The following is a 23,930-nucleotide window of genomic DNA, read 5'->3' as shown; positions in this document are numbered from 1 at the left end:
TATTTTGTTAGTATGTTTGGTTTTGTTCTCTGTCTCCCCCTTTTAGACTGTGAGCCCACTGTTGGGTAGGGACTGTCTCTATATGTTGCCGTCTTGTACTTCCCAAGCGCTTCTCTGCACACAGTAAGCGCTCAATAAATATGATTGATTGATTGACTGATCTTAATGAGAGCTCAGAGAACAAATAACCTAAAGAAGTCTAGAACTACTTAAAACTACGATGTTTAAAAATACCATGAAACATGTGTACCTCAGAACAACAACAACAAAAAATGAGATCAAGCTATTTGGCAAAGTAAAAGAGATTTTTAGAGAGAAAAAATCACCCTTTCCAACCGATTCTCAAATGGAGACCAACCACCTCCTTTTGAAATCTACCCCCTCCTTCTGTGCCTCTAACCCCATCCCTTTGCACCTTGTCAAAAAAAACCTGAGTCCACCTTTTTTCCCTTTGTGACCACCATCTTCAACTGCCCACTACTCTATCCCCTCTGCTTCCAAACAAGCCCACACATCTCCCACCCTAGAAAAATCCTTCCTTTGACTCCACTGTACCCGTCAGTTATTGCCCCATTTCCATCATACTATTCCTTTCCAAACTCCTCGAATGGGTTGCTTACACCCGCTGCCTCCACTTCCTCTCCTCCACCCCTTGCAATATGGCTTCTGCCCCCTTCACTCTACTGGAACTGTCGTCTCCAAAGTCACCAATCACTTCCTCCTTGGCAAATCCAATGAACTCTACTCCATCCTAATTTTCCTTGACCTCTCAGATACGCTGGAAACATGGTCAAACCTTGGTTTCTCTGACACATTCCTCTCTTGGTTGGCCACCTGCATTTCTGGCGCTCATTCGCGATCTCTTCTGCTGGCTCATCCTGCCCATCCACCTCTTAACCTTGGTGGTTATTCGAGGCTCAATTCTTGATCCCTTTCTAATCTCCATTTAGACCCTTTCCCTTGAGGAGCTCAGTGGCTCCCACAGCTTGGACTACCATCTCTACGAGGATGATCCCCAAGTCTACCTCTCCACACCTGATATCCTCCCTCTCAGGAGTCTCACATTTCCTCCTGCTTTCAGGAAATCTCCATCCGGATTATCCCGCCATCACCGCAAGCTCAACATGTCCTAAACTGAACTTCTCATCTTCATTGCCAAGCTTTCTCTTCCCCACAACTTCCTTTTCACTGTTGACAACACCTCCATGCTTCCTGTCTCGCAACCCCCAATCTTGGCACTATTTTTGACTTACCTCTCTCCTTCAGCCTGCATATCCGGTAAATCGTTAATCTTCTCATTTCTATCTCCACAATCCTTTCCATCTAAACTCCATGGTAGCAGGTCAATACACTTACTGAGCAAGTTTACTAAGCGCTTCAGAAAGTAGAGTTGGTAGACCCAATCCTTGCCCACAAGGAGCTTAGAGTATAGAGGGGGTGACAGACATTAAAATAAATTAAAGCTAGGGGAAAGGACAGAATGAAAGGCTATGTACAAAATGTACCATGGGTCTGAGGATGGGAGGAATAGCAAGTGCCTAAGGGGTAAAGATCCCAGTGCATAAGTAACAGAGGGGAAATAAGGACTTTAGAGAAGGCCTCTTGGCGGAAATGTGTTTGTATGAGCGCTTTAAAAGGTGGGGAGAGTGGTGATCTGCCGAATATAAAGGAAGAGGGAGCTCCAGGTCAGAAGGAGGACATGGGCAAGGTGTCGAAGGTTAGTGTTACAGCAGTGAAGTGTCTGGATTGGGTTGTTGTGGATTAGCAAGGTAAAGTAGGAGGGGGAGAGCTGAATGAGTGCCTTAAAGCCGATGGTAAGGAGTTTCTGTTTGATGTGGAGATGGATAGGCAACCATTGGAGGTTTCTGAGAAGTTGGGAGATGCAGATTGAATGATTTTTAAGCAAAATGATTGGGGCAGCAGAATGAAGTATGGACTGGAGTGGGGAGAGACAAAAGGCAGGAAGTTCAGTGAGGAGGTTGATGCACAGTCAAGGAGGGATACGATAGGTGCTTGGTTCGGCACGGTAGCAGTTTGGATAGAGAGGAAAGGCTGGACTCAAGCGATGCTGTGAAGGTAGAACCGAAAGGATTTGGCGACAGGTTGAATATATGGGTGGAATGAATGAGATGAGTCAAGGTTAATTCCAAGGTTACAGGCTTGTGAGCCACAGAGGATGGTGGTGTTATCAATAGCGATGGGAAAGACGGGGAGAGGTCAGGGTTTGGGTAGGAAGATGAGGAATTCTGTTTGGGACTTGGTTAAGCACTTGTCAAGTCCCGTTTTGACTACTGCATCAAACTCCTCATTGACTTCCCTGCCTCCAGCTTCTCCCCTTTCCAGTCCACATGTCACCCTGCTTCCCGGATTATTCTTTAAACAATTGCTCTGCACCCGTCTCCCCAGTCCTCAAGCGCATCAAACGGTTGTCCATCTATCTCCACATCGAGCAGAATCATATTCAAGATACTCAATCAGCTCTCTCCCCCTTACTTATCCTCACTCCTCTCCCACTGTTGTTCAGCCCACATACTTCGCTCCTCTAATACCAACCTACTCACCGTCCCTCACTTCTGCTTTGGCCATCAATCCCTTGCACACACCCTCCCTCCTGCCTGAAACTCCCTCCTCACGTATCTTCTCTCTTCAAAGCCCTGCTAAAAGCATAGCTCCTCCAGGAAGCCTTCTCTGACTAAGCCCTTATCCCTCCACCCATGCACTTAATCCTACCCACTAAGCACTTAGGTATTCACCCTACCCCTTAAACTCCCAACTGTTTTACTCCCCTTACCTGTAATGTATTTTAATGTCTGTCTCCCCCAGTTGACTGTGAGCTGCTTGAGGGCAGAGATCTTGTCTACCAACTACATCATTCCCAAGCACTTGGTACAGTGTTCTGCACAAAGTAAGCAGTCGATAAATACCACTGATCGACTGGGCCATGTATCACGAGGACTCCCTAGGAGAGTGGACCGGGACCTTTCTGAGGAAAGTGCAACAGCACACGATTTGCAAATACACCCAGTTTTTCTGGAAGCATTTGGGTGGCACTGTCACATTAAGAAAAGCTCTTTTGTAGTACCCAAAAGGCCTAACACCGTACACTTGCACCACGACCACGAAGCTGTTTCTTCCAACATCACAGAGTCCCGTATCCAGAAAGGCTAGTGAGGTCAGACAACTGTTTCCTCATCCCCCTAATGACTTTTGAGCCAAATCACGTAGTGAAAACATGCATTCTGGCAGAACTGGGGGGTATTTTTAGGGTGGGCGTGTAGGCAACGTTCAGTGAGTTCTGCCATAACATGCGTTTTCACTAGGCATTTTGGATAGAACCCAACAGCACAATTAGAGAACGATCTTCCGACACCACTCATCTTTCTGGATGAAATAGGATGCCCCGTCGGAAGAAATGGTTGTGCACCTGTATGTGATGTGGCCACAAAGCCACTACCAAATTGGAAGTTTTCCCAACACAGAGTTCTTCAGGAAGAATGGGACACCCACGCTAAAGGAGATTTAACTGGATTTTCAAGATTTTCTCTCCCTAATGATTAATTCATCGATTAAACGGTTTTACAATCTAATACCCTACAGTGCCTGATATTGGCACGTTGACACGTTCCGAGGCTGCCTTAAAAAATAAGGGCCAGACTGAAGCAAAGAGTAAACCAAGGGCAAGAAGTACAACTCGCCAATGAGGACACAATGAGCTTATCTTGTACAAATAATTCAAGATACCGCCAATATATTTTGAGGTTTCTGATCCTTGGCCATCATTGCCACATAGTCTTTCTCACAGAAAAAGGAAAAGCTTTTGTACTATAACCACCGATATAAATTATGCAAAATCAATTCAGACTCTCTCATAAGGATGACTGGATTTAGCTTTAATTTTCAAGAATTTTTTGCGGGGGGGGGGGTAGCAGGTGGAGTGGGCTTTGTTTCGGTTGGAGTAATCATTGAAGAAAAGTGATCTATCCATAGAAGGGTAGTGTAAAATGTATTTCTGCAATGATTAACACCGGTAACGGCCGGCCCGCCGTTTCTTGCCTCCCCGTTTGACAACCGGACCGTTTTTCACCTCCCGTGTACTTTCTAAACTTTCTACGTTTCCGGGGAAATCGTCACCTCTGGCAAGCCTAGAAAGTCTGAACGGGGCACCCAACGGCCGCGGCCGCATCCGACGCGTTTCGAAAGGTGCGGCTGATTGACGGAGGAGTCCCCGGGCCCCCCGGCCACGGAAACAATGAGCCTCGGATGCGACGGGCGGCCGGTCTGGAGGCTGAGGGATCGCCTGCCAATTTGGCTGCAACCGGCTAATTGGAATATCCCAGCGAAGGGGGCTAATGGTCCCGAACCACGTGACGCCCCCCCCTCCCCGCGGGGGGGCTTTTCTTCGCCCGGGGCAGGTTTGATCGTCCGTTCGTCCGGCCCCGCCGAACAATGAAGGAAGCGGGGGCAGGTCTGGGAGGGGAAGGGGCGCGGCGGCGGGCCGAGCCCCCCCGACAGGCACCTGCTGGGGATGCTCGGGGCCCGCGGAGAACAACCCCCCGCCCCCCGCGAATGGGGCCGATCCCCTCCTTCTCGCCCCATCCCCCGGGGAGGAGTTGGGACGGCGTCCGCGGACCCCCCCCCCCCCCCCCCCCAAACCTTAACGACGCTGCCCTCCGCCGCCCGAGGGCTCCGAAGCCCTTTGTCTCCAGCAGCAGCCCGCGGTGGGGAGGGGTCGGCGGGGTGCGAGGTTCCCCGCCCGGCCCGCACCTCCCGTCCCCGCGGCGGCCCTCACCCGAGCAGTTGGCGCCTTTCCCCCGGCCGTGGCCCGGGCACTCTCCTGCTCCTCCTCCTCCTCCTCTTCCTCCAGCTGCTGCTGCTGCAGCTGCAGCTCCGCCGCCGGCAGGCTGGTGCGCGGCGGCGGTCCCGGGCGGCGCGGCCAGGGCGAGGAGCAGGGCCCAGGCCGCCAAGCCCAGAGCCCGGCGCCCGGGGCGAGCCCCCATGGCGGCGGGGGGCACGCGGGAGGAGCCGCGGGGCCCGAGCATCAATCGCGGCCTGCGGGAGCCGCCGCCGCCCCCGGCCCGGGATGGGCCCTCAGCATCCCCCTCCCCAGCGCCGCGTCCGCACCGGCCGCGCAGTGGATCGCGTTGGGAGGGGGGGGGGGGCGGTGGGATGCGGGGGGGTGTGTGTATACGTGTGTGTGTGTGTGTGTGTGCGCGCGCGCGCGAGTGTACGCGGCGGGGGGTGGTCGCGGCCCCGCCTCCGCCCCCTCCTCTTGGAGCCCCGACCGCCACAAAGGCGGCTTGAGGGAAGGGGGAGCAAGGCACGTGACAAGGGCCCCCGCCCATCCCGGGAGCAGCTATTGTCCCCGCCGGGGCAGAAGGGGAATGGGGGGGGGGGGGCGCCCCTCCCCGCGATCAATCCCAAGTTCTCCGCCCGCTCCCCGGATCCTGCCCATCCGCCGGGATGGACGCTGATCCCGGGGTGCCCACTGCCGGGTCCCACAGGAGCGGGCTTGCTTGGTTACTGCGTTGGACGCCCCGTGGGCCTCCTGGATAGCGGCCGTTTCTAGGGAGTAAGGGAGGGCCATGACTTTTGACAGGTTGGTACTTGGAGGGGATGTGGTGCCCTCGGGGAGATCCCTCCGGGGGCACAAAACCCTTCCCTCCCCTGATGCCCACGAGGCACACAGCGTGCTCTTCCCCCCAACTAGCCCCACGCAGTGAGTGACACACATAGGCACCCCAGGCGCACAGGCGAATGTGATGATGTCACAAGCACCATCTTTGGGAAACAGGCGGAATTGGAGCGATCCAAGAGCATTACGTGGGCAGGGGGGACCCCCGGCCGCCCTGGTTATCCCACGGCCTCCGCGTTCCCCTCCCGGATCCCTTGGGACATAGGTGCCACGTCCCACCTGCAAACTCGGCAACAGGAGTCATGGCAGAGAAGGATTTGTCCTGAAAATTAAATGATCGATCAATCGATGGTATTTAGCGAGCCCGTACCCTGTTTTGGGCGCTGTATTAAGTGCTCGGGAGAGTCAGGCACGATCCCTGCCCACAGGGAATGGTGTCTGGTGCCTTTCCCATAAGAAGTAGGGACAGGCCAACTACAAACCAGCCAGTCTGATATGAAAGGGATGGGATGACCCTCCTCAGCACCGGACATCTTTATGTCCGGTATTTTTATTTTAAGCACCAGCTTCTTTCTGCCACTTTGGTTCCCGCTGCCAAGTTCCATGGCCCAGAAGACGCATCTGTGTTTACAGGAACATGAGAGGGGAATAAAATGGCTCTGGAGTAAGGGAGGGGACGAAAGCTCCTCATGCCCACGTGACATTTTAGATTCTGTAGGTTTCTGCAAAATTTTCCATATATGGGTGACTATACATCTATCCAACTCCGTCGTTTTGTACTCTCCCAAGTGCTGAGTACAGTGCTCTCTGGACATAGTGAGTGCTTAATAAATTCTATTGATGATATATACACACATACACGTGTATAGTTGTTCTTCATATTTGAAGAAGATGCCACCAAGGATGAAGTTCATCTATGGGTGTCTGAGTGGCTAAAAAGTCCAATGCGGGACTCACAGTCCGGGCCAAAATGTGCACACAAAACGGCTGTCTCTTGATGTGTTGTCATGCTTAATGTTTGCAGTGTTTAACACTGTTTTCTTTTTTTCCTCCTTGTTGCTTGTTCTTTACGGAGCTTTTGCTCAAAGAGAGCCACTCCCCTCTTGGTGGCAATGTGCAATGGACTTGCACATTGAGCTCCTTATCGCCTTATCCTTATCATAAGACTGAGTTCCCCATCTTCCCTCCCAAACCCTGTCCTCTCCCTGACTTTCCCGTCACTGTAGACGGCACTACCATCCTTCCCGTCTCACAAGCCCACAACCTTGATGTCATCCTCGACTCTGCTCTCTCGTTCACCCCACACATCCGTCACCAAAACCTGCCTGTCTCACCTCCACAACGTCACCAAGATCCGCCCCTTCCTCTCCATCCAAACCGCTAGGACTGGATTACTGGATCAACCTCCTCTCTGATCTCCCATCCTCCTGTCTCTCCCCGCTTCAGTCTATACTTCACTCTGCTGCCCGGATTATCTTTCTACAGAAATGTTCTGGGCATGTCACTTCCCTCCTCAAAAATCTCCAGTGGCTACCAATCAATCTGCGCATCAGGCAGAAACTCCTCACCCTGGGCTTCAAAGCTCTCCATCACCTCGCCCCCTCCTACCTCACCTCCCGTCTCTTCTTCTCCAGCCCAGCCCAGCCCGCACACTCCGCTCCTCTGCCGCTCACCTCCTCACCAGGCTTCGTTCTCACCTGTCCCACCGCCGACCCCCGGCCCACGCCCTTCCCCTGGCCTGGAATGCCCTCCCTCCACCCATCCACCAAACTAAGCTCTCTTCCTCCCTTCAAAGCCCTACTGAGAGCTCACCTCCTCCAGGAGGCATTCCCAGACTGAGCTCCCATTTTTCCTCTCCTCCTCCTCTTCCCCTCCCCATCACCCCCTTCCCTCCCTCTGCCCTACCCCCTTCCCCTCCCCACAGCACTTGTGTATATTTGTACATATCTATTACTCTATATTATTCATTCATTCATTCATTCAATCGTATTTATTGAGCGCTTACTGTGTGCAGAGCACTGTACTAAGCGCTTGGGAGGTACAAGTTGGCAACATATACCCAACAACAGGCTCACAGTCTAGAAGGCAACAGGCATCAATGTACATAAATAGAATTATAGCTATATACACAAATGCTGTGGGGCTGGGAGAGGGGTAGAGCAAAGGGAGCGAGTCAGGGCGACGCGGAGGGAAGGCGGAGCTAAGGAAAAGGGGAGCTTAGTTTGAGAAGGCTGCTTGGAGGAGGCGAGCCACTGAGACTGATGTGTATGTAGCTATAATTCTATTTATTCTGATGGGATTGACACCTGTCTACTTGTTTTGTTTTGTTGGCTGTCTCCCCCTTCTAGACTGTGAGCCCGTTGTTGGGTAGGGACCATCTCTATATGTTGCCGATTTGTACTCTCCCAAGTGCTGTGCTCTGTATACAGTAAGCGCTCAGTAAATACGATTGATTGAATGAATGAATGACTTCCAGTTTCCAGCTTTGGGCATTTGGTATTCCCCCCACCCGCAGCCCCACAGCACTTATGTACATGTATTTATGTAATGTCTATCTCCCCTTCTAGACTGTAAGCTTGTGAGTAGGGACCGTGACTACTCTGTTATATCGTACTCTTCCAAAAGCTTAGTAGAGCGCTCCGCACACAGTAAGCACTCAGTAAATTATTTGTAATACAATATATTCATGATATACTATAATTTATTGTTACTATGTAGTAAATGTTACATTTATGTAGTAAGCATAAATTATAGCACAGTACTAAGCGCTTGGGAGAGTACGATACAACAGAGTTGGCAGACGCATTCCGTGCCCTCAACGAGTTTACCATTGATTGATTGATGGATCTTGCCTTTGCTATTCTTTCATTCAATCGTATTTATTGAGCGCTTACTGTGTGCCGAGCACTGTACTAAGCGTATTCTTCTCACATGTCCCACCCAGTGTAGCTCTGATGTGGGGAATGTTGTCAAAGGACCCACTGTGTTCTAGAACGGCACTGTTAGTGATCTTGTCATTGGCTACTGAGTCTGGGCCGCAAATGCCACTGTTCAAGGGTGTCATTCATTAATTCAATCGTACTTATTGAGCGCTTACTGTGTGCAGAGCACTGTACTAAGCGCTTGGGAAGTACAATTGGGCAACAGATAGAGACAGTCCCTACCCAACAACGGGCTCACAGTCTAGAAAGGGGGGCTTCACAGCAGCAGAGGAGGGTTTGGGTGTTGTTTTTTTTTAATCGGTATCATCATCATCATCATCAATCGTATTTATTGAGCGCTTACTATGTGCAGAGCACTGTACTGAGCGCTTGGGAAGTACAAATTGGCAACATATAGAGACAGTCCCTACCCAACAGTGGGCTCACAGTCTAAAAGGGGGAGACAGAGAACAAAAGCAAACATACCAACAAAATAAAATAAATAGAATAGATATGTACAAATAAAATAAATAAATAGAGTAAAAAATATGTACAAACATATATACAGGTATGTTTGGGGCTGCGCTGTGTTCCTCGGCTGCTTTCAGCCACTGATTCCTGGACGCCGTCAGCCCCGAGCCTATCCGCGGGGGGCTCGGGTCAGCGGATCCCCGAGGGTTGAAAAAAAGCCTTTCGGACAGACCGAGGATTGACTGTGAGCCCACTGTTGGGTAGGGACTGTCTCTGTGCGTTGCCAATTTGTACTTCCCAAGCGCTTAGTACAGTGCTCTGCACATAGTAAGCGCTCAATAAATACGATTGATGACGATGATGATGACGGCGGCGGGGAAGCACCGCCCGCCAGCAGAACGCCCCCGCGCATGCGCGCAGGCGGAGCCGGGCCCTGGCATGCGCGCGCAGGGAGAGGAGGGCGGGGCGGGTGGAAACGCGGCCGCCGCCGGCTTGGGGTTTGGAGGTGCAATGGCTGCAGCGCCGGTGTTGGAAGCCCCCTCGCTGGTGGATCGCTACTTCACGCGCTGGTACCGAGCAGGTACAGGCTGGGGCCGGGGGGCGCGGGGGGGCCCTAGCTTGCCTGCTTACTGAGCGTCCCCATCCCGCCCCTCTGTTCTCCAGATGTGAAGGGCCGCCTGGGCGAGGACCACTGCATCCTGCAACACTCCAACAGGTAAGCGCGCCAACACTAGTACTGGGGCGGAGTAGGGAGGTTGATTGGTTTTTTTTTAATGGTATTTATTAATAATAATGATGATGGTATTTGTTAAGCGCTTACCATGTTCTAAGCGCTGGGGTAGATAGAAACTAATCAGGTTGCCCCACGTGGGGCTCACAGTCTTCACCCCCATTTTGCAGATGAGGTCGCTGAGGCCCAGAGAAGTGAAGCGACTTGCCCAAAGTCACACAGCTGACGAGCGGTGGAGCCGGGATTAGAATCCACGACCTCTGACTTCCAAGCCCGGGCTCTTGCCACGAAGCCGCAATGTGCCAGGCACCGTACTAAGCGCTGGGATAGATGCAAGATAAGCAGGTTGGACACAGTCCCTGTCCCACGTGGGGCTCACAGTCTTAATCCCCATTTTACAGATGAGGTAACTGAGGCACAGGGAAGTGAAGTGAATTGCCTAAGGTCACACAGCAGACAATGAACAGTTGGTGGAGCCGGTGTTAGATCCCAGGACTCCCAGGCCATGCCCTACCCACTGGGCCTTGCCGCTTCTCCAGTTAAATTTGGCGGGAAGGTTATTTAGGACCTCACTACCATCCCCAGAGATGTGCGGCATCGAAAAGATTGGAATAGCGGCGCCTCCCAGGCCGGGTGAGTTTGTTCCCCAGACCCTCTTGGGGAGTCTAGACTGTGAGCCCACTGTTGGGTAGGGACCGTCTCTATATGTTGCCAACTTGTACTTCCCAAACGCTTAGTACAGTGCTCTGCACACAGTAAGCGCTCAATAAATACGATTGATTGATTGAGTCTCTGCACGCGTCTACAGGTCCCTGCACTGAGCACGAACTGCCTGCGGGTCTGGGCCCTTATTTTTGGCTATTTACATATTCCCACCCCTAGTTGACAGTCAGCTCCACCCTGTCTCTCCCTGCCAGCAGGGATCCTTCACGGCCTGTCATAGGTAACTCATCAGTAGAGACTGTCATCAGAGCTTGCTGGCTCCAAGGACCTGCCATCTTGGGCTCGCTGCACAGCACCACTGTCACCCTCAGGCTGAGCGCCGGGGACTAGAAGGGTTGAGGCCCAAGCTGTGCTTACCGAGGGACACCCACCCACCCCCACCCCCAGGCTCCCCAAAGTGGAAGGAAGCTGGAGCCACATTGGTGCTGTGGGGCTTTTTTCCCCGCAGAGGCATCCTGAGCTCCCTGATGGGTGAGGGGGCCTGTGTCTCAAATCTTAGCCGAGCCAGAGGATTTACCCCACCCCTTCCCTCCCCTCCGATGACTGGAAGTGAGGCAGCATGGCCTAGTGGTTAGAGCCTGGGCCTGGGAATCAGGAGGATCTGGACTCCACCACTTGTCTTCTTCGTGACTTTGGGCAAATCACTTAACTTCTCTGTGCCTCAGCTACTTCATTGGTAAAATGGGGATTAAGACTGTGAGCCCCATGTGGGACGTAGATTGTGTTCAAGCTGATTAACTTGCACCTACCCCAGCGCTTCATATAGAGCCTGGCAGATGGTAAACACTTAACAAATACCATTAAAAAAAAAAAGAGGCCCACACAGGCCAAGTGGATGGCCACCACCCCTCCCCATCAGCCAAGCTGCCAGAATAATAGGCCTCGGTGGAGTGTAGAAACCAGATTGTAGTGGGTCAAATGGAGAGTTGGAAGAGAGAGTGAGGAGATAGCGGGTAAATATAGCCTGTTCCTCAAGTGTGGACAGAATTGGGAGCAGGGAATGGATGCTAGCTGGAGGTGCAGTGGAATTCTGAGATGGTTATGGTAGTATGTGGAAGATTTGAGCATGTTTGGAGGCAGTAGAAAAGGAACCATCGGAATGATCGGTTGAAGATGGCAATAATTGTGATATTTAAGAGCACTGTTCTAAGCATTTGAGTAGATAGTGGTGTTATCATTGTGGTATCAAGTGCTTACTGTGTGTCAAGCACTGGGGGAGATACAGGTCAACCAGGTCACACACAGTCCCTGTCCCACATGGACCTCACCGTCTAAATAGGAGAGAAAGTGGATATTTAATTTCCATTTTACAGATGAGGAAGCTGAGGCACAGAAAAGTTAAGTGACTTGCCCAGGATCACACAGCAAACACCTGGTAGGGTTGGGTTTAGAACCCAGGTCTTCTGACTCCCAGGCTTGTGCTCTTCTCACTCGGCCGTGCTGCTTTTCATGGGCAGATAGGACACAGTCTTCGTCCCACAGGGGGTTCACAGGCTAAGAGGGAGGGAAAACATCTTCAATCCTCATTTTACAGATGAGGGAACTGAGGCACTGAGACTCCATCAATCAGTGGTATTTATTGACTGTGTACTGTGTGCAGTGCTTAGTGTACTAAGCACTTCGGAGAGTACAACAGAGTTGGTAAACACAAACTTAGCCCATGAGGAGTTTAGGGTGGGAGCAAGTATCTTTAGAAGATGAGGAGTGCCAAACACACCAGTAGAGGAGCTAGATTTTGACAACTGGTGATAAATGGCCAAGAAGGATGAGTGGATCTTTGAGAGCTCATTTTTTTAATGGCATTTTTTTTTTAGCATTTACTATGTGCCAGACACTGTACTAAGCACCAGGGTAGGTAGAAGTTGATTAGGTTGGACACAGTCCCTGTCCCGCTTAGGATTCAGTCTTAATCCCCATTTTACAGATGGGGTAACTGAGGCCTAGAGAAGTTAAGTGACTTGTCCAAGGTCACACAGCTAAGTGGCAGAGCCAGGATTAGAACCCAGGTCCTCCTGACTTCTAGGCCTGTGCTCTACCAACCAGGCCATGTTGCTTTATTTGGATATTCAGCTTCAACTATTCCCACTAGGCAGATGACTCAAATCCTTTTCCTCTTGCTCTGTCGGACATATTTAAAACTGAACTTGTCTTTCCCCTGTTTACCACTGTTCCACAATTCCCTCTCTCCCTACTCCCGTTCTTGTACAATCGCCTTGAACAAGTTATATACACCTGCTGCCTCCACTTCCTCTCCTCCAACTTCCTGTTTGACCCTCTACAGTCTGGTCTCTGTACCCTTCACTTCCCTGAGACTGCACTATCCATGATCACTCTTAACCTTTTCTTTTACACTGTAGAACATTCCTTTCTCCTGGAAGCTATCCCACCCCGGTTTTACTGACATTCATCTCCTGGTTCTCATACTCCTCAGTCTTCATTCACTCAGTCCTATTTATTGAGCACTTATTGTTCAAAGCACCGTCTCTTCTACTGGTTCTTCTCCGTCCTCTTGCCGCCTGTGTCCCTCAAAGATATGTTCTGAGTGTTTTCTTATTTTACACTTACTCCCTCAAAGCATTCACTCGTTCCTACAATTTCAACTACTGCCTCTCTGAGGATTACTCGGCTAGCCTGAGCTCCCCCTTCTGCAATCTCACATCTCCTCCTGCTTGCAGGACCCCTCGATTTGGATGTCTCGCTGGCTCCTCAAGCTCAGTGTGTCCAAAACCGAACTCATCTTCCCTCTCAGATCCTCTCTTCTTCCTTACTTTCAATTGATAAATGGTATTTATTGTGCACTTAATGGGAGTAGAACCCTGTACTAAGCACTTCTACATCTCTGCCCCTGCTCTCTCCCCCTCCCTCCAGGCTCGCATCTCCTCCTGGCTTCAGGACATCTCCATCTGGATGTCTGCCCGCCACCTAAAACTCAACATGTCAAAGACTGAACTCCTTGTCTTCCCTCCCAGACCCTGCCCTCTCTCTGACTTTCCCATCGCTGTTGATGGCACTAATAATGATGGCATTTATTAAGTGCTTACTATGTGCAAAGCACTGTTCTAAGCACTGGGGAGGTTACAAGGTGATCAGGTTGTCCCACGTGGGGCTCACAATCTTAAACCCCATTTTACGGATGAGGTAACTGAGGCACAGAGAAGTGAAGTGACTTGCCCACAGTCACACAGCTGACAATTGGCAGAGCCGGGATTCAAACCCATGAACTGACTCCAAAGCCCGTGCTCTTTCCACTGAGCCACACTGCTTCCCCCTAAGCACTACCATCCTTCCCGTCTCACAAGCCCGCAACCTAGGTGTCATCCTCAACTCCACTCTCTCATTCACCCCTCACATCCAAGACGTCACTAAAACCTGCCGGTCTCAGTTCCGCAACATTGCCAAGATCCGCCCTTTCCTCTCCATCCAAACCGCTACCCTGCTCATTCAAGCTCTCATCCTATCCTGTCTGGACTACTGCATCAGCCTTCTCTCTGATCTCCCATCCTCGTGTCTCTCCCCACTTCAATCCATACTTCATGCTGCTGCCCAGATTGTCTTTGTCCAGAAACGCTCTGAGCATGTTACTCCCCTCCTCGAAAATCTCCAGTGGCTACCAATCAATCTGCGCATCAGGCAGAAACTCCTCACCCTCGGCTTCAAGGCTGTCCATCCCCTCGCCCCCTCCTACCTCACCTCCCTTCTCTCCTTCTACAGCCCAGCCCGCACCCTCCGCTCCTCTGCCGCTAATCTCCTCACCGTGCCTCTTTCTCGCCTGTCCCGCCATCGACCCCCGGCCCACGTCATCCCCCTGGCCTGGAATGCTCTCCCTCTGCCATCCGCCAAGCTAGCTCTCTTCCTCCCTTCAAGACCCTACTGAGAGCTCACCTCCTCCAGGAGGCCTTCCCAGACTGAGCCCCCTCCTTCCTCTCCCCCTCGTCCCCCTCTCCATCCCCCAGTCTTACCTCCTTCCCTTCCCCACAGCACCTGTATATATGTATATGTTTGTACATATTTATTACTCTATTTATTTTACTTGTACATATATATTCTATTTATTTTATTTTGTTAATATGTTTGGTTTTGTTCTCTGTCTCCTCCTTCTAGACTGTGAGCCCACTGTTGGGTAGGGACTGTCTCTATATGTTGCCAACTTGTACTTCCCAAGCGCTTAGTACAGTGCTCTGCACACAGTAAGCGCTCAATAAATGCGATTGATTGAATGAGAGTGCAACAAAAAGTTAGTAGACACAATCTCTGCCCACAAGGAGCCTACAGGGGAAGATGGACATTAAAATAGATTGGGGATACATGCCACTATAATCTACCCAGCTCATCTTTGCCCAGCAATGTTCTTATTCCATATTACTTCAGGCCCCACTGAGCTGTTATCAAGGAGTAGCATTTATTGAATGCCTGTTGTATGCAGAGCACAAAACTAAGGGCAAGGGAGTATATGTTAGAGTTAAAAGGCGCCATCCCTACCCTCGAGGAATTTAGTCTATTGGGAGAGACCCCCCAATAATAATGATGATGGCATTTGTTAAGTGCTTACTATGTGCAAAGCACTGTTCTAAGCGCTGGGGGGGATACAGGGTGATGAGGTTGTCCCACATGGGGCTCAGTCTTAATCCCCATTTTACAGATGAGGTAACTGAGGCCCAGAGAAGTTAAGTGGCTTGCCCAAAGTCACACAGCTGACAAGTGTCAGAGCCGGGATCAGAACCCATGACCTCTGGCTCCCAAGCCTGTGCTCTTTCCACTGAGCCACGCAATGTATCTTCTGGTTAGCTCCAGCAGAATCTTTCTGTCTCAGTATGGAAATTGCTTGGGGGGCAAGGGGGAGCCCATAGTACGAATAGTGATAGTATTTGTTAAATGCCTACTGTGTGCAAAGCACTGTACTAAGCACTGGGAGAAACTACATAGGTGGGAATTAAAAACAGTCCCTGTCCCTCATTGGGCTCACGATCTAAAAGTTTAAGTGTGGGAGAAGGGAATGGAGACTAACCCAACAGGAGTGATGAAACATTAAAACATAACACAAATAGACAAAAGAGGCTTGAAATCTCGATGGAGATGAAGGAGTTCAAGAGTGTACGGGAGCAAGTCAGAGCAGGGACAGTCGATGACAGGAGGGAAGGCGGCGGCAGTTACACCATGTTTTTCTCAGCAGTGATGGAAGAGTCTGAGAACGCACGGGAGCAGCGGTTAACCCATGGTAACCACTGCTTTTCTCGGAGGTGACAGAAGAGGAGTTGAACAGTTTCCTACCTAAGCAACCCCAGCGCAGTTTTGTTTGCCCTCCCTCTCTTGGCTACTTTGAAGAGTTGGGGGCAAGCCTGGAGGGGGGACTGTGGTGGCAGTTCCAAAGTAGGGGGTTGAGGAAGTAGCTTGCTCCTCTTGGACCAATGGGAATCACCACCCCACTGTGGCTGAAATGGACCAAAAATCGAGAAGGAAAGAGGGCTGCGAAGAGGAGCAACATTCCTTTCTATTACTGCTGATAATGAGCGACATAACATTTCTTTTTTCCTTTAGGCTTTGTGTCATCACACTAGCAGAAGCTCATCCTCTTCTTCAAAATGGAAAAACAATTAAAAGTGTTGACTATCAAATCAGTGCCCATTGTAGCAGGCTCCAGAACAAGGTGTCGGGGAAATCCAAGCGGGTGCGTATCTGAAGAACATCAAGTGAATTCTCACTTTGGATGGTAGAAATGAAAGGGAGAGAAAAGTGCTAGAGGTCAAAGGTCCCAAAGGGCCAGAGGATATGTTATAACCTTACCTGGCCAAAGGGTCCCTGGTCACCCAGTGGGATGAGGCTGCTGGTGTCGAAAGCATTTTGGTACTGCTAATTTTCGGTTGGTGGCACTTATCACGACCAAAATTCAGTGATATGATAGACATCTAAATTACTTTGAAACTTGGTAGAATATTTCATTTGAAGATTAAATTTTAAAGTACTTGCATTTTTTTCCATTTTTGTACCCAGGGGGCTCAATTTCTAACAGAACTGGCCCCTCTGTGTAGGATATCATGCTCAGATGGAGACGAATATACTATATATAGGTGAGTTGATCTATAAACATCTAGCACACACAAAAAGGCTTTTTTTCGTGTTAAAACTGGACTTTTTTTTTGCAGCTGTATAAGAGGGCGATTGATGGAGGTGAATGAGAATATTCTTAAAAGGCCTTCTATTTTGCAGGAAAAGGTAAAAAGAAATGTCATTCATTCTCATTATTTATCCATCCCATTTTTGTGCCTGTGTTGACTGTTGGGTTTCTTTTTTAGCCAGCCACAGAGGGATACATTGCAGTTGTGCTACCTAAATTTGAAGAAAGCAAGACCATTACTGAAGGGTTATTAAGCCAGAAGGAGTATGAAGAAATTGTGATTAAACGCACCAATACCCCAACTGTGGAATGCTGTTAAAAAAAAACAACCCATCCAGAAGTCTTCCTGAGATGACACTATCTCCCAAACAGGGAAGCTACTTAAAGGAAGGGTTCATTTTACCTTTTTTTTTTTTATGGTGTTTAAGTGCTTACTATGTGTCAAGCACTGTACTAAGAGCTGGGGTAGATAAGAGATAATCAGGTCAGATACAATCCCTGTTCCACATGGACTTCCGCAAGAGTTGTAGATAAAGTAACTTTTCATTGTATATGATAACTGCAAAGTGTAAAAGGAATCATGAATTTCTCCCAAGAGGTGCTAAATCTGCACAATTGTTTGCTATATTCACTTATGAAAGGAAATTACTTAGTTTGCTTTATGGATTATTATACAATGCAGCTGTAGAAGAGCAGTGTTAGTGTCCAATATCATACATCTGATGTAGTCGTGCAAATTTTTTTTTCTTCAGAAGTGACTCAAAAACCAACCCTGGATTATAATTTTTTAAGACAGAAACAAATCATGACCTAATCATAGGACTTTGCCAGTCAGTCGTTTCAAAAGCAGCAAAATTGGAAGCTAATATCCCTTTATAATCAAGAGTATTAAAGTATTGCAAGGTTTGAGATGCATTTGTTGAAAGCATTTCATATATATATATATCTATATCTACACATATATATGCACATATATAGATCTATATATGTGCATATATATGTACATATATAAGCACTTAGTACATTGCTCTGCGCACAGTAAGCGCTCAATATGATTGAATGAATATATATAGATATATAGATATAAATCTATATAGCTGAGAATTTCCAGTAGTTTTCAGCACTGGTTAATAGTGCCTTTCATACAATGGTCAATCAGGATTATTTTCCAAGGAAGTGCTTTCCTTCCATTCGGGTTTAAATGTTCATTTTAAAAGCTGTGTTGACACCTAGTCAATGTGACAACATTAGTTTTTCTGCAATAAGAACTATTCACACCCCTTTCTCTTTTTTTTTTGTAGTGTTAAGCACTTACTGTCTGCTAGACACTGTTCTAAGAGCTGGGGTAGATACAAGTTAATCAGGTTGGTCACAGTTGTAGTCTCCATTTAACAGATGAGGTAATAATAATGATGGTGGTATTTGTTAAGCGCTTACTAGGTGCCAAGCACTGTTCTAAGCACCAGGGTAGATACAAGGTTATCAGGTTGTCCCACGTGGGGCTCACAGTCTTAATCCCCATTTTACAAATGAGGTAACTTGCCCAAGTCCACAAAGCAGACAAGTGGCGGAGCCAGGACTAGAACCCAGGTCCTTTGGATTCCCAGGCCTGTGCGGGATCCACTAGGCCATGCTACTTCTCAATCTGTTATTGTTCTTGGTCTAAGTGAAGGAATTTCACATGTCTATCATCTATGAGATATTTTGGGGGCGGGGGGGGGGGGGGGGGGGGGGGGGTTCCAAATGCTCCCTTATCCTGGTGTGGTGGGATTTAATGAACTGAGAAACTGTTTAACTATGACCCAATACCCCTAGATCAGATCTCTAAAAGTAATGCCATTACTGGATTCAGCTATTAGTGCAGTCAGCCCAGTACTGTCTTCATGTGTGGATGTTTGGAGAAGCAGCCTGGCCTAGTGGACAGAGCACAGGCCTGGGAGTGAGAAGGTCATGGGTTCTACTTTGGCCTCTGCCACTTTGCTGTGTGATCTTGGGCAAGTCACTTACCTTCTCTGTGCCAGTTACCTCATCTGTAAAATAGGGATTAAGACTGAAGCCTCATGTGGGACAGGAAATGTGTCCAACCTGATAAGAGAATCAGTGATGGCTGTCTTAGTTGTAGGATCTGATGCACACCCATTATGAGTTCAGAAACTTGTCACATTTCCTCACAGCCACTCTCTTCTGACTGCAGAATCTAAATCTTTTTAACCTCTCCTCATGGAACCCAGCCCATCCCTCTTGTCATTGTGGTTACCCTTTTCTGATCCCAATACTTGCTCTATTCTGTTCTTCCTTAAAACACAGGCAGCGAGTCCACTGGTCCCTGTATTCTAGGGCAGGACAGACCACAGTTTCACATGGTAAAAACGGCAAACACCACAATTTCACCATCCACTTCTTGATGGCAGTCAATATTTGGCCTTTTCAGTTGCCACCCTGTATTAAACCAGTGATTTGAAGGAACAGCCAACAAACTCAAAGGTCTCTTTTCTAAGTTGTGATTCAGGTTAGTTTTGCCAAGGTGTGTGGTGTACCTTAGATTGCTCAAACATCTGCCATTTTTCAGCCCACTGACTCAGGGGTTTCTTCATCTATGGGATACTTGGGAGACTTCACTGTCTGCTCTGCTCCCTCTTGCTCCCCCCCGCCCAAACCAGTCACAACAATGATCCTTGAAAAGGTCCCCCTACTAACACTTCTGGCTGCTACTTGGACAAACACAATTAGCCTCTTGACACCTGTCTACGGCTGAATGTGACAGGCTCTGGCATGCTATAATGAGAGGTAGTGTTTAAGATTGAGGGCACAAGGTCTGGCCCCTCTAAACTTGATCGGTGCAGAAGAAGGCTGATTTAATCCTTAAATTTAGTGATGCGATAGACTGCTGTATACAATACCCCCCACCCCCAATTTTATGCCTAAATTGTGTTGGGTCAACAGTTGTTGCAATGGGAAATAAGGAATTTAGGGGCAGGTGGCTTCTATCAACCTAGATGAAATTAAAGATGTAACAGAAAATGAAAAACCTAAAGTGAATTTTTGTACTTCATTTTGTTCCATTCTGGTTAATAATACCTCACTGGAAACCAATTTGCACTTCTTCAAATCAATGTCTAATAAACAGTGAACTTTAAATAGTTGCAACCTGTTTGTTACCTTTATAACGCTGACGAAATTGAGAAAAAGGTTGTCACAAAAATCCTGTCAATCTGCTTAAAACAGCATTGCTGGCACCAATTTACACCTTGTCAAGGTAACTATCTTCCCTTATTCTTCTTACTTTTCTATCCAAATCATGTAAGGAAAACATACATGATAGCAGAAGTTATTGTATTCATTATTAAAGTCACAAGTGGGAATGGAGTTAGGCAGAGGGACATCCAGCTGTTCTGTCCCTGTTTTGTGCAAATCTATATTATAATGATGCTTTCACAGGGTTCCCAGAATAAACCATTTCCATCTCCACTAGTGATTATATGGTAAACCCTTTTGTATTAATTAAGAAATGTTTGAAGCTTTTTGAAACAGTAGCAAATTTCCTACACTGACATTTTAGTTCACTGAAGAAACACTGAAATTCCTCACTGAACAGCTTTTCAAAGATAATCAGCTTACTATCTTGACAAAACATAATTAATCTGGAACAAACCAGGTGAGATGCTTTGATAAACTCCTACAGTTACATACAGCACATCCTCAAATATCCAGATTTTCAGCAGCAACATCTTCAGAGCAGCATCTTTTCTTAAATGACAGAATTAATTGTAAAGTTTAGAGAACAAAGTAATTTAATGCTAACGTGACATTCGATAAGTGTCAGGTGTCTCAGTTTATTTCAACAGTATACTGCTACCTCATAAAAAAAGCAAGTCAACAACTATAAATATCATGACTCCAATTCATTTTCTAAAATTACTGAATTATCTGGGGTTATGAAAGATTATTTACTTTCTAAAAATGTCAGCTTTGCTACATGGTGTTCCAGAGATTTGATTTCAAAAACATCTAGAGTTTTACCATCCATTTCTTCATCTGTAACTGCTTGCCACCTGTTTTCCTTCCACAGCTGAGGAGATATAAGACAACCATTTCCTGCTTTGCACTAAAAGAAATAATTTTATTAAATGAAAAGTTGATGATTTTCATCTGGCCCTTCTATGTGTTCAAATGTTAATATGAATATATGATGGGAAAAGTGACTCACCTTCCGCAAGAATTTGCTGCATAGAGGGAAAATGTGGGCCAATGCTGCCATTAAATCTTTTGTGTTTAGAAAACACTTTTCAACCTAAGGATAAAAGGATAATGTAGTACAAAACAATCAGAATAGCATTTTCTGTTCATTAAAAACATGGACTCCAACTTTAAAAGACTAAGAGAAGCGGCGTGGCTCAGTGGCAAGAGCACAGCTTGGGAGTCAGGGTTCTATTCCTGGCTCTGCCACTTGTCTGCTGTGTGACCTTGGGCAAGTCACTTCCCTTTGCTGGGCCTCAATTACCTCATTTGTAAAATGGGGATTAAGACTGTGAGCTCCACACGGGGACAGGAACTGTGTCCAACCCAATTTGCTTGTATCCACTCCAGCACTTAGTACAGTGCCTGGCACATAGAAAGCACTTAAATACCATTATTATTGTTGTTATCATTATTATTAGCTCCTGGGAGACTCTACGATTTACATTTCTCTGCCCTCAAGAATAGTTGTTTGTCCCTACCCTTTTTTACATATCTTTTTGCCAGTGTTCATCCCTGACAGAACATTCCATCCAATCCCATTATTATTTAGTATTGTAAAAACCCTTTGGTATGGAACTTCTCTAGGGAACTTTTGAGAATCTCTATATATTCTATCCACTGGTCCACCTGATGCCTATAAAGAACTCCAGCAGACTAATGAGGTCGAGTTTCCCTTGGGATTATCTGCTTGAAGTTCTGCTAGTCACTGGGGATATTTAATTGGGCTTGTGGTGACTTGGGGATACGGCCCTGCCTTTTAGTTATGTAACTGAGTCTGGGAATTTCCAACCCACAATAACCACTTTAACAGCACATATTCTTTTCTATCGTTCAGTTTCAATATAACCGGATTCCCTCGGGTGCCGTTTCTTGGATCGTAGCAAGGGCAGCAAGTATATCAGTGCTGAAAGGGGCTGGAGGGAGGAGAAGAATCACTCCCTAGCAGAAGCCTTTGATGCAATTCAGAAAGCAGGAACAGAAGGGGCATATCTGTTCTCCCTGGGGAAATGCCAACCCAATTCCAAGTGAAAGGGTTGAAAGATACCACTGGAAGGCTCACCCAAGACTAAGAACGCTGTCAAATGACAGGGTAATGGATAGAAGGGACTAGGAATCATACCTGGGCAGTGGTAGTCAGAGAGAGCAGTCCAGGGGAGTTTTGGGGAGGAGAAGCAGAAGGGTCAGTGGAGGTTTGAACTCAGAGAGCCCAGACCTACCTCCTTGCTGACTCAATCTTTAGCCTTCAAAGCTCTCTTGAGCCAGCTCTCTCCCCAGACCTTCTGGGGAAAAGCCAGGATTGGCCCAAAACTATTCACAGATAACAGATGAAAACGTGAAAACCAACTCACAGTCCTCCTGGATTATATGAAGGGAAATATAGGCCTATGCCTCACTACAACTGGGCTATGTTCCTTGAAAATGAGGTTGCATTTTCCCATAGCTTTATATACAATTGATTAGAATCCGTCCCAGAACTAACCCCCATGGCAGCTAAATTCTGGAGGTAAGTAAAAATATGGAAAAATCCCGCTTCATCCTCTTCTACCCACTCTTGTTCCTCATCCCCACCTCCCCCATTCCCAGTGACCTTCTTGCCCACTCCTCCCCACACCCCCAACTAACCCACCCACCGTCCACTGTCTCCCTCTTCCTCTCTGACTTCAGCAATTTTTTTCTTCTTCAAAACTTGAATCATATCAACAGCAGCTGCCAAAGCTGTAGCATCCTGCCCTACCCCCAACCCTAGTCAGACCTAGGAGATCATCACCACCCACACCAGCCAACCCCCAAATGGCCCATCTTTGTCCCCATCCCTATTCCCATTGTTTTGGCTGGGGTTGGGGTAGGGCTGCAAAATGCAATTTGGGAAGAGGAATTGGGAGAGTGAAAGGGGAGGTGACAGTGAAGGCTACAGCTGTCACTACAAAGTTTGAAGAAAGGAAAAAGAAACCAAGGGAGTAGGAGAAGGGTCAAATTATGGGGGTAGGAGCAGAGAAAAAGTGGGGGAGGGAGGGAGCTGATTTATCAGGAAGCAGCGTGGGTCAGTGGAAAGAGCACGGGCTTTGGAGTCAGAGGCCATGGGTTCAAATCCCGGCTCCGCCACTTATCAGCTGTGTGACTTTGGGCAAGTCACTCCACTTCTCTGGGCCTCAGTTCCCTCGTCTGTAAAATGGGGATGAAGACTGTGAGCCCCTCGTGGGACAACCTGATTACCTTGTATCTACCCCAGCGCTTAGAACAGTGCTTTGCACATAGTAAGCGCTTAACAAATACCAACATTATTATTATTATCGGCAATAATTAGGCATAATTTCGGGGTCAGATATATGTATGTTGGTTTAAATTAGCAAATGGTACTGATTATCTTCCCAGAGTGGATATATTTTGGGATGGTTTTAACCCAGGGTATACTATTATGTCTTAACACGCTCCTCCATAAAGACATCCCTCCATGATCCCATTCTTTACCTTTGTAAATGAGGTGGTTTTTCCCTGAACAGGTGCCTTAGCTATTAGCTGGAGCTGCTGGCATGCTGGGACTAGCTTGTTTACCTCCAGTAGAAGAAAAGGCTTGCCATCATCTTCTAACTGAAATACAATTTATGAAATTAAAATAACCTCATGAGGTATCAAGTTTCAGACCAAGTCCTGGCTAAGAAAATGTGAAGGCAGAGCTTTTTTCTTGTGAGCAAGCATTCAGTACCTCATTTGATAAAGCACGGAGGGATGAGGCGAGCTTTAAACCCTCTGAAGCAAAAACCTAAAAAAGGAAAAAGAAAATGATTTCAAACAGCAATATTTCAAACTTTGGATTTCAAACACCGATTAATTGTAACACTAACAACTGTCTTCCATCCCTGACCACCACTTTCAACCATGCTCACATCTCCCCTATAAAAGCATGCCTCGTGATACAGTCAAGATGGGTTCCCTAAAGATGTGAATATATTGTAAATGGTTACACTTTCCTATAGACTTACACATACTTTGTTAGAGGTTCCATTCCATAAGCCCCCATCCCTCCACTATTCCTAGGGACTTTTCTGACCCTGTGCACCTCAACCTCAACCCCTTGATCCCCAACTCCCCTTCCACCACCCT

General features: G+C 47.8%; 3 protein-coding genes across 6 annotated transcripts in view; 1 reads left to right on the top strand and 2 right to left on the bottom strand.

Annotated features, from left to right (window-relative positions):
* TMEFF1 (transmembrane protein with EGF like and two follistatin like domains 1) overlaps positions 1-5,342 on the bottom strand; it is a 46,458-nt gene extending 41,116 nt beyond the window's left edge. The window contains exon 1 of the mRNA XM_038770717.1: positions 4,790-5,342. Within this exon, the coding sequence (XP_038626645.1) occupies positions 4,790-5,342 (553 nt within the window). The remainder of the gene's footprint in view (positions 1-4,789) is intronic.
* A 4,169-nt stretch (positions 5,343-9,511) lies between these two features.
* ABITRAM (actin binding transcription modulator) lies at positions 9,512-17,517 on the top strand. The gene is made up of 6 exons (XM_038771364.1): positions 9,512-9,604; positions 9,688-9,739; positions 16,013-16,142; positions 16,466-16,542; positions 16,618-16,687; positions 16,768-17,517. Exons 1-6 carry the CDS (start codon positions 9,535-9,537, stop codon positions 16,906-16,908), a joined length of 540 nt encoding a protein of 179 aa, XP_038627292.1. The 5' UTR covers positions 9,512-9,534; the 3' UTR covers positions 16,909-17,517.
* A 2,156-nt stretch (positions 17,518-19,673) lies between these two features.
* The window catches only part of LOC119949516 (alpha-catulin-like), a 100,916-nt gene continuing 96,659 nt past the window's right edge, over positions 19,674-23,930 (bottom strand). Inside the window, exons 16-20 of one of the 4 annotated variants that reach the window (XM_038771359.1) lie at positions 23,533-23,589; positions 23,298-23,417; positions 20,797-20,880; positions 20,610-20,694; positions 19,674-20,331 (exon numbers count right to left, since the gene is read on the bottom strand). In XM_038771359.1, the coding sequence (XP_038627287.1) occupies positions 20,207-20,331; positions 20,610-20,694; positions 20,797-20,880; positions 23,298-23,417; positions 23,533-23,589 (471 nt within the window). In that variant the 3' untranslated portion in view covers positions 19,674-20,206. Of the gene's footprint in view, positions 20,337-20,367; positions 20,695-20,796; positions 20,881-23,297; positions 23,418-23,532; positions 23,590-23,930 lie in introns of those variants that run through there. The other 3 variants (XM_038771363.1, XM_038771362.1, XM_038771360.1) reach the window with 3 other exon arrangements.

The sequence above is a fragment of the Tachyglossus aculeatus genome, chromosome X2, assembly GCF_015852505.1.
Source record: "Tachyglossus aculeatus isolate mTacAcu1 chromosome X2, mTacAcu1.pri, whole genome shotgun sequence".
Lineage (NCBI taxonomy): Eukaryota > Metazoa > Chordata > Mammalia > Monotremata > Tachyglossidae > Tachyglossus > Tachyglossus aculeatus.
This window is presented reverse-complemented; position numbering and strand designations above follow the sequence as displayed.

Coding starts and splice junctions, on each gene's coding strand:
- ABITRAM (XM_038771364.1), top strand. CDS start 9,535: ATGGCTGCAGCGCCGGTGTTGGAAGCCCCCTCGCTGGTGGATCGCTAC. Junction 16,143..16,465: donor TGTCGGGGAAATCCAAGCGG/GTGCGTATCTGA, acceptor TTTTGTACCCAG/GGGGCTCAATTTCTAACAGA. Junction 16,688..16,767: donor CTTCTATTTTGCAGGAAAAG/GTAAAAAGAAAT, acceptor TTTCTTTTTTAG/CCAGCCACAGAGGGATACAT.